The sequence below is a fragment of the Dendroctonus ponderosae genome, unplaced genomic scaffold (assembly GCF_020466585.1).
Source record: "Dendroctonus ponderosae isolate FM_Combo_2020 unplaced genomic scaffold, Dpon_F_20191213v2 Dpon_F_20191213_410, whole genome shotgun sequence".
Taxonomy (NCBI): domain Eukaryota; kingdom Metazoa; phylum Arthropoda; class Insecta; order Coleoptera; family Curculionidae; genus Dendroctonus; species Dendroctonus ponderosae.
The window spans coordinates 1-10,041 of NW_026018623.1; the positions used below are offsets into that span (position 1 = coordinate 1).

At 33.4% G+C, this 10,041-nt stretch overlaps 1 protein-coding gene and 1 long non-coding RNA gene across 3 annotated transcripts; one reads left to right on the top strand and one right to left on the bottom strand.

The window, feature by feature from the left end:
- The first annotated feature begins 451 nt into the window (after positions 1–451).
- Positions 452–7,596, top strand: LOC125504360 (rabankyrin-5-like). The gene is made up of 5 exons (XM_048666225.1): positions 452–563; positions 2,352–2,494; positions 2,551–2,740; positions 2,796–2,965; positions 7,350–7,596. Exons 1-5 carry the CDS (start codon positions 467–469, stop codon positions 7,407–7,409), a joined length of 660 nt encoding a protein of 219 aa, XP_048522182.1. The 5' UTR covers positions 452–466; the 3' UTR covers positions 7,410–7,596.
- LOC125504361 lies at positions 5,980–8,454 on the bottom strand. Of its 2 annotated transcripts, none has more exons than XR_007281457.1 (3): positions 8,436–8,454; positions 6,629–6,802; positions 5,980–6,527 (listed from the first exon to the last, which is right to left on the bottom strand). It is a non-coding gene; the product is annotated as an uncharacterized LOC125504361 (long non-coding RNA). The 2 variants fall into 2 exon arrangements; XR_007281458.1 differs by lacking the exon at positions 8,436–8,454 and adding an exon at positions 7,402–7,488.
- Between the last annotated feature and the right edge of the window lie 1,587 nt (positions 8,455–10,041).

Below are 10,041 nucleotides of genomic sequence, written 5' to 3' on the forward strand. Positions count from 1 at the left end.
GGTCAACTTACGAGATTATTAGAGAATGATTAGAGAAGCAAATCGGTATAAACAAAATTTGAAAGAAAATGAGTGAACGGGGGTTTTCTTATATAGCGAAATTTCTTCGAGGTTTTGATACCCGGAATATTGTTGTGTACTTTCATTTAATTATACTTGTAAAATTGATATTCGGTTAAGAAATTAATTTGAGTAATTTGTCATTGGGTGAGGCCAGGGGGTATGTTCTGTGCAATCAACTAACTTCGGTCTCGCTATGCGTGCCCATTTATCCCGGTAAAAATGGGGTTCCCCTGCAAAACACGCGCGCTTTTGCTATACACGCATACATTTATCAGCCAAAAGGGGTTTCCCAGTAATATGGGATTCCCCGGCACGACAGTCTCTGAGCTGTATGTTAAAATCGGGAGAACGCATCGGTTAAATACCTTCTTCTTTGACCACCTTGGAAGACTGAATCGGAAAAATGTTCTTAATTTTCCATAAGCTGCCGGGGTTAAACCTATTCTACGCTTTATTTCGTGTGTTTGATTGTTTCTTCCAATCCTTATGTCGCGTCCCAGGTATTTGTATAGGCTTACTTGTTCTATGTTATTGTGTCAGTGTAGTAAATTGGATGAGACACTTAAAAAAATGTGCCTGTACCTTTACTGCATATTCACGTCTCATTCAGCACAACCGGATTCAACCGAAAATATTATTTTTCATTAACAACGAACACCCTTAAAAATTGTAGTGGTTTGTGTGCAATATATGGCAACTATATTAAATTTATACTATTTGAGTCACTACATTTTTTCCAAGAAAACTTCATTTTTGTCAATACATTTTATAATGAACCAAATGATATTTTAATCGGAACAATGCTTTGTAAATTTGCTTAAATAATCACGTAACATCAGGTTATATTTACATTGTACACTGAATCCATTTGTAAAATGGGTTTCCTTCCTTTTTTGTTGAAAATAGTTTATGATTCCGTTGAAAAACTTCACATACATCTGCGATTCATTCGGCAGCACTGCACTTTTTACCCAGCTAATGAAGAGCTATGGAACACACATTGCAGCTAAGCTGCAATCTCTCTAGTTGAAGTACGTGGTTTCTGGGTTATAATGGCCAAGACATTAACTTCCGCACCTTCATTTACTACTTTGTCTTCAATTGTTGGCGATATAAAACTTCCATAAGTTTCCAAATTATTGTATAATCTTTTGAATGTTTTCAAGAATGGCTGACAACAGTCAAAATACCTCTCAAAATAGCAATCAGAGGCTCGTCCAACTAATGGAATCTTGGAATAATTCATTTTTACAATGAACCCAACTTAAATTTATAACTAGATCTAGTTACTCTTTCTTATTATGGAAACAATGGATGCCTTCTACTATTTTCCATGGATAACTTCGATCAACTAAATTAATGAAGTAAAAATTATTCGCAGGTACTTCATTTGAGAAAAACCCTAATGATATGATCACTGAAAGCGTAATAAAATGCTCTACTTAATAAAGGCATAATCAGATACCGTTGCCATTTAAAGAACACAAGTTTATGTCATATGGAAAAAATGACAGTTAACTTATCGAAATGTATTATGTCATTTTTTTTAAAAGGCCGTTTCCTACACCTTTTCTATTTAATATTTTCTTGTCAGCTTAATATTGACGGAACTAGACGTTATTTAAAAATCTGCCATAAATTCGTTTTTCATTTAAAGTATCTCCTGATAGCTGTCAAATTTTGAAAAACTTGAATTGGTTTCGAGCAGACCATTCAGAAACTGCAATTCTTTGTACATTTGACATTCTTCGTATCTGATGTAGTTCCGAAGAGTCTTGCACTACTTATATGACTTATCTACTTATCTGACTAATATTTTCTTCGTCTCTAAGTGCCTTGTGTGATCTTTGCTTCTATTATTAATTTGAGAAGCCTGTATTTTTCCTTTTTGGGAATGTGTCCAAAATATTCCAACTTTGAATGCAGCAATGACCATCCATTTGGTTTTTTTGTTTAAATTTAATCCAAATTCTGCACTATTACTCACCACACGGTCAAACAAAGTCTGACGATCTCCCAAGAAGTCCGCGATTATAACGGTGTCGTCAGGGTATTTAAGGTTATTTATGCTTACGCCATTAATGGAAATTCCTTCAGGGCAGTTTTCCATGGCACCTTCGCATATTTTGTCTGAGTGAACGTTAAACAGTTTTATATTGTAATGCATTACATATATGTGTCGAGACAAGACACTGAATGATTGAATACTTGGTCATTGATTGCTCTTGCAAAATTGATATTTTTAGATGTCTGTTTGACGAATATCATATTTTGTCTTTTACTTGCAGATAAATGTGTGCCAGCTCACAAAATAGTTCTTACAGCAAGATCGACACTTTGGAATGAAGAGTTCCTTGAAGGAAAATCGGAGCTGGACTGGTCAGATATAGATTCAGCGGTGGCAACTGGAATTATTTTATGGTTGTATAAGGTATTATGTGATGCGAATTGCAATATATTGTATCTAAAAGCATTTGTCTATTTTAGAGCGACATTAGACTGGTATCCGACGAAATAACTTTGCAACTAATAAAAAAAGCATATGAGTTTAAATTGGACAGTCTCGTCGAGTACTGCGAACAATATCTCATATCGGCAGTGAATATTCGAAACTGCGTCAAGTTTTATAGTGTTGCTGAGGAAATCCATGCCTCTGGTTTAAGGGAATATTGTTCTGGTAATAAAAACGTACATTCGTCAAGTGAATATAAATTAACTGTAATGTCTTTTAGGTCTCATTTCTGCACATTGGGATGACCTGAATTCATCCGACTTTGAACACATGAGTGGTCCCTTACTGCATCAGATGCTGAAGAGCAAAACTCATTTACCTTTGCATAGTGCAGTGCGGCTTCAAAGAGAAGATGTTGTTTTTTTATGCTTGGTGGAAAATTCAAACAGGGTAAGTCGATATTTTTTACATTCCTATTTTATGCATTCATGTAAGTGATATACAGGGTGGGTTTTTAGTGCGATAGAGTCCATTATTTTCTATGGTGTTGAACTTTCGAAAAATAGTTTCATATCAAAGTTGTTGACGCACAAAGTGCGCACATTTTAAAAATATCTTATATCATACAGAGTGTCTCAGAAAAGCGAGGCAAGATCAAAGTGTATTTTTTAAATAGAACTAGAACTTTTTTCTTACTTGCGACGTTGGCAGATTAGCGCCATTTTAGTAAAATTTTGGTTAAAAACATGGTATCTAAAAATTCATTGTAGAAGCAAAAACTAACAGTTAGTGATACAAAAAAATACGTCTTTCCAATCACCACATATCCGGTAAGAATTCTATTGAACCAAAATATCAACACAGTGTACAGGGTGTTAACCATGTGGACTTAAAACTAAATCTTTTTAACGCAATATAACTTTTGTTTTTCAAACGGAAGTACCTGTATATTAATACGTCATTAGATAGACAATTTTAAAAGTTACAAATTTGCATTTACACTTTAAGCTGTTAAATCAACCGTTTTCATAGCTTATATATAGCCGTATATAGAATACCCGGCATAACGCGCGCCATTTGAAATTTACACGTTTGGTACATTACACAAATGAAAGATGATTGTTAATATAATAAGCGGGATAAAAATAAATAATAAGGAGTAAGCGGAAAAAAACTATCAATTGTTTTTTCTTTCCAAAAAATGTATCTACGGGCTTACTGGAGATTTTGCTGTCAACAAGCAAAGCAAATCGTGCACATGATAAGCAGACGCTTGTGTGCGCGTGTGTGTATATTCGTAGGGAAGGGTGCGTGACGTTAAATTTTATCCTTCACTGTTTAAGTCAGTCACAAGTATATGGGTACTTTCTTAATTCACAAACGTAATTTAATAGTTAAATTGTGACATTCAGAAGTTCGGATCTTTTAACTTTTACCAATTAAATATTAATGAACCGGAATGTTCTCGTTCCGCGCATGCGGCCCATCCATATAAACATATGATTTCTGCCATATGTCGCTAACGCCTAAGCGGCCTAAAGCAGGGTCCACACTTGATAGCATGTAGCACAACATTGTCATATAACATTTTTTTAATGCTAGATGTGGAAATAACTGAATTTTGTCCACACTTAAGTTAGTGATATGAACTCGTGGGGTGAAACAGAAGCGCTGCTTGCTGCAGCGACGTACGTTATTATTTTTGAGGACGAAAAAAAAAGATGAAAAATCGAAAAATAAGATTTTGGATTCGTCTTTTCCAGAAACATATATAGTGGAAGTATTTTTTTACATTATCTTATTACAGATGATAGTGGGTTTTAAATCATGGCCTAGCATTTAAGGGGAGCTTTCAACATTTTTGTAGAATCAGTGATGCAGATTTTGAATCTCTATTAACCCTAATTGGTCCAAAATACACAAAATGGACACACGATTGAGAGATGCAGTACCCATCTTGGAACGTCTGGCAGTGACTTTACGGTTTTTGGCTAGCAGAGACTCGTATCCAAGCTTAATGTACCTGTTTAAAATTTCTAAACAATTAATATCACTAATTGTACCTGAAGTTTCAATTTAAATACTGGACTACGGGTATCCCATAATTCTACACGTTTTCTCCATAATTCTATTAGTTTCAAAATACTTTCTTTATTTCACTGATCATTTTCTAACTCCATCTTGTACAGAAAACTAGGAAAACTGCATGACCGCCACTGATGTATACTATACGTTTGCTAACAATGAAAACCGCATATTGCAAGTCTGGACGTGTTGCTACATGTTACAATAAGATTGTTGTACGATTTTCTTTGATCTTTACCGACAAAGGATGGATAGCATGTAACATGTTATATAGTAGGAAAATTTGCTAGATTTCATTATGAAATAATTAAAATGATATGTAACTTGGCTATAAAGCAGCGATATATAGCAAGTCTAGACCCTGCCTAATACAAAAAAAATAAGAATTTGACGCCAGTGCGACAGATACGAACCGTTATTTGATTCTTTGATCTAAACACAAGCCGGGTTATTTCATGATAAGGATTGTTCAGGTTTTATTGGGACACGAGGTTGTTCCAGCGTAATAATTTAAATTAAAGAAGAAAATTATGGAGACATCAAACGATATGGGAATCGGAAAACTGTTGGACTTGATGGATAAGCCAGTTTACTTATGAGACAAAAAAACCCTCAATTTAAATACTTAATAACCGTTGAGAACTCGCGGAACAGTATTGCAATTTCAGTGGGGACATAATTATTTACCATATCTGTCGGTGAATGTTTAAGTGGACTGTATTTTTGTATTATTTTCTTCTTCGTGCGCGTTCCTATCTGAGATGGCACTTCCAACACCGACTTAAGTATATGAATGCACCCAACCGACGAATTAAAACCCGATTCTCGGCAAAATTAAAATGTATATTGCTCAGAACGTTATTTCTACACACGTCTTGTTTGTTTTTCTTTCAATTATCTTAGTTACTAGAAACAAATACAACTTGAAATAAAAAACTAATTGTCACATCGCCCCCTAGACTAACTTATGTGGTTGGCAGAAGAGACAAATAGATCTTGTTTACTCATTTCCCAACAATATCCTTTAATAAGGTGGCAAAATGCCTTCTGTGGCTTTTTTTCGATTCGTGGTGCGAACACCAGAACGCCTACACCTACGACACCTGTTAAGCTGACCCATCCTTAATCAGGTTAAATTTTAAGAATTAAGCACTACGGCGTTGGGTAGACCCGCACTTACTTAAAAGTACCGCTAGCGAACCTACGAACAAACTTACGAACCACACTGTCCTTTGCTATGCCCCAACACATAAAAAGTGTGCGCCGTATCGGTATCGCTGTGTAAGCACCGGAAAATCTACTGTGCTACCCAGGCCTTGGTATAGGTTGTATAGCGCAATAATATACACATGAAGGGTTTGGTATGATTTAAATGTACATTTAAATTTATTCCATTTTTTTTATTGTTACATTATGCGTTCAACATAACTGATAATGTGTACTTTGTCATTTTCAAGATAACACGATACCAACAAATGCTGTACTGGTAGTGATTGCCTTGCGTCAAAGCAATCGCATATATAGAAACTAATAATAATATAAACCTGATTATCTACTTAAGTTATCTACATAATTTTTACTATATTCTTTTGTATTTTTATATGCACTTTGTCTTTTAATTTATTTAATAATTATCAGGAAAACATTTATTATAAGAACATAAAGCCAACAGCCTGATGTACAGCTAGAGAATTTAATAGAATTGTAAAAAGTCCAAATTCGAATACAGTTTTGCCTGAATTACACAATTCGCCTCTACAATAGCAGTGTTCTACATAAGCTGTTCTCAGACCTTTATCTTCATTTGCCTTACACCCTTCTTCATATGGTTCTTCCACTCTGGTTTCAGGATGCCATTTACCATTACTTAAACGTTGCGTGTCAAGTTTTTGGGACGCACAATCTCTTTCAGTACCATTTATTGACACTGAAAATTATTTTGTCGATTAATAATGTCTATATGAATTAAAAGTATTATTTCAGTTATAAGATCCACCCTATGATAATAAATGCCCTGAAAAGCCTTACCTCCGTTAATAATAGCGTACGTGTTCTTTTTTACACAAAACGTCGAGTAAGGGCAATCTACTATGAATCTGTTAGAATGGTCAAAATCTTTACAAAAAGATGATTCATTGGTGAAGTAAATGTATGGAGCAAATGCGCATTTATAACATTCGATGGCTTCTGATCCAAGGAAATCTGAAAAATAAATATAAACATGTATAAAAAAACGCAGTTGATACTAGATTTTATGAATACGCGGTTTGTTATATTTTTGTTTGTTTTACGGGTAGGCTGGTACTACCGGTAGGCTAAACAACATATTGTGTGAAAAAGTCAACATAAAAAAGATCATTTAGCTGATGAGTTATAAATTCGTCATTCAATCAGTTAAGAAGAATTTAATATCTCAAAATTTGGTTTTGCAATTGAGTCCCCAAAGCAGTAACCTGCATATCAATGTGAACGTTCGTTACAAGCATTTGACCACCGAAATGCATAATTCATCACAGAACTGCTCCAGTTAACCTTAGAACCTCATTTCACAACATCGCTTTGCATTATTTACAAGAGCGTTTGGCTCTCTTATAATCTTTGGTTAGATTAATAGTTTTTAAGTTACCAATAAACTACATTAAAATATTACTGATAGGAAAGTGGACAATTCGTTTTCAGGAGCTAATATATTCAAGAAATAAACTTATTTTTTTTAAACATGTTTCCGTACCTACGAAGTAATTTGCAGTACATCTTAAAAGAAATAACGCAACTTTTGAATCATCGTCCAATATACCTACCCGTTTAGCAGACGAGAAGCAAAGACAGACCATTAGCAGACGAGGGATAATTAGTTTGAAATCCATTAGGACCTTAAGCGTGACTTCCCAAAAAAAAWTGCTASACATTTGTGTTTGAAAATAAGTAAATATTGTGCTRTTAATGATATTGAAATCATAGTTTGTGGTCACAAATWTAACTTTTTTATATCTGAATTACATTTATCTTTAATTACCGCACTTGTGCGGTAATAAACATCATTATGACATTTGAAGGAGTGCCAAATCATAGTCATTGTATAACAGTTGTAGATAAAAGTAATTTTTCATACACTAACGCCTGCTCAATTGAGCCTAAAAATAAGGGAYCCCTTAATAAACAAGAGCTTAAAGTTGCCATTTACACATCTCGGCGGTTGCCATTTACATTGTGTTCTTGCGTCTGGTGTAGCTAAASGATCTGTTTGGTAATAATTGATTTCCGTTCTYGGAATCMTAACCTAACTATTTTTTAATTATTGTTTTTCATAACTAGTTTCGTGTGTCCTTTATCATTACAGCTTCAAGTGCTTCTCACATTTTTTTAAATTTAACGGTACATTTCTAATATACACTTTTTGCTTGAATTTACTGTATGAAAAGACATAGAATATAAGTATAGTAATGAAAATATAATAATGTAACTTTTTAATAAATATACGCTAAACTGAACTTTTGTCATTTTACTCTCCGGGTACTTTTTTACTTTATTTTTTCTACATTCATATATTTCTGTTCCCTTAAAACTTGCTTATTTTAAGCAATTTAAATTTGTAATTAAGCAAGTCTTTTTCCATGCTTTTCTTACTATGGCTAAACTAAAATATTTTCAATTCCTGCGCTCTTACGTTGATAAATTCCGGCCATGCTCAGTTAACCAAACAGCAATAAGTATGTATTTAATAACAAAATAGAACCCAAACTGACTCGTATAAGAAATATAATATAGAAAACAGCGAAGAGAAAACCAAACTAGTTTTCAATTTAAGCGTAGAATTTAAATTTAAGACTCGTACACTAAACGCTCAGGTCGCTATCCCACTGGGCCAGAGCTGGGTAATGTTCAATGATCGCTACCGCAGATTACAGAGGTTGCTGTGGAAGCGCCTCAACTGGAAATGGAAATTACATATGTGATAAACTGATAACAGAGACAAGGGATAGTCAATACTTGTCTCAGTCTGATAATATGTCAGATTAGACTTCAAAAAGCCTGTTTCAGGCACTAAATAGATAGAAAAGGTAAAATTATTAGAAGTTGTTCGGAAGGATGTCCGAATATTGCGACAATAAATAGTTGGAGCGCGATTTACGGCTGTGGAACAGTCTTTAATTTTCTATAATTAATCTAGTTTCGCTTCAAAAACATCGTTCTATAACTTTTTACGATCTTTGTACACTTTATAAGTGGCATAAATTTTAGCCTAAAATATTCATAATTTTTGTTCATTCCTATTTGTTATAAAAATTTTACTAAAAGATTCTAAATAAGTTTTTTTTGAGACGTCGAAGCGACTTCTTTGAGGGTCTATTTTACTCGTAAAGAGTTATACTACAACTTTACATACAGTTACAACCCAGTTTTACAGTCCAAAATGCAACAAAAAACTTTTAATACTGAAAGCAATGAACTATGCATTTCAATAACTATCATTTCGTTAGAGAAATAAAGCAAATCCAGTATTAAAATAAGCATTAACCTTATTACTGCATGACAGTATTTATAATTTCCAATAACTGTCTATTAACAACTATCGTTTATGCAAAATCCTGTTTCCATTATTAAAAAATCATGAATCATTCATAACCAGTGAACATAGTAATTGTATCGAACTTAAGAATATATCGTTATATAAAAAATACCTTGCTCTTTGTAATAATAAAATAAGTTCTTAAACGGCAAGGTTGACCATTTGCGACCATAAATCGAAGCTGGCGCAAGGATAGCAAATATACTTTCATTTCTTGTTGCACAATACGATCATCACATTAATTTAAAATTAAGCGATGTCATGGTGGAATTGCTCCCAAATATGTATAAAGTTGAATGACAAAATTATTTAGGAACTTGATACGTATGGAAATTAATGTGTAACAATTTTCATGTTGTGAAAACATTCTTAGGCTTGTGTTAATTTGTCTTCAATGTGAACATATTTTATTTTCTTAATTATAAGATAATAATGCTATTATTAGCTGCACCCAGTTAGGACGCATGATTATCCCGAAATACTTATGGTTATTAGATAATAAACGAGCTAATTATTTTTGTCGATACTTTTGCCTTGAAATTTTCTAGTGATTCAGTTTCAGTTCGCTAGTCCTGCAAATCCCGTAAGCCAAATTAAATATTTCAATAAAATAGAAATTAAAAACTGCACGGTTATACAAGGACCTCAACTCTATTATTTTTCTTCACCTACACCCCATATTTTCTTTGAACCATGCAAAAAGCCGGATTACAGTGTAATGTGTGTTTTAATGTTTTATATTTTAATTTTTCCACTACTTAGTTTAATGCTTTTTTCAAGTATTAAAAATACCTACAATATGAGATAAACTTAATTAAAATCCGTTCATTTGTTTACGCAAAAACGAATTAAAAAAATTCGGTGTTTTTCT

Coding starts and splice junctions, on each gene's coding strand:
- LOC125504360 (XM_048666225.1), top strand. CDS start 467: ATGTTCTTAATTTTCCATAAGCTGCCGGGGTTAAACCTATTCTACGCT. Junction 2,495..2,550: donor TTATTTTATGGTTGTATAAG/GTATTATGTGAT, acceptor TGTCTATTTTAG/AGCGACATTAGACTGGTATC. Junction 2,966..7,349: donor TGGTGGAAAATTCAAACAGG/GTAAGTCGATAT, acceptor AGTAATTTGCAG/TACATCTTAAAAGAAATAAC.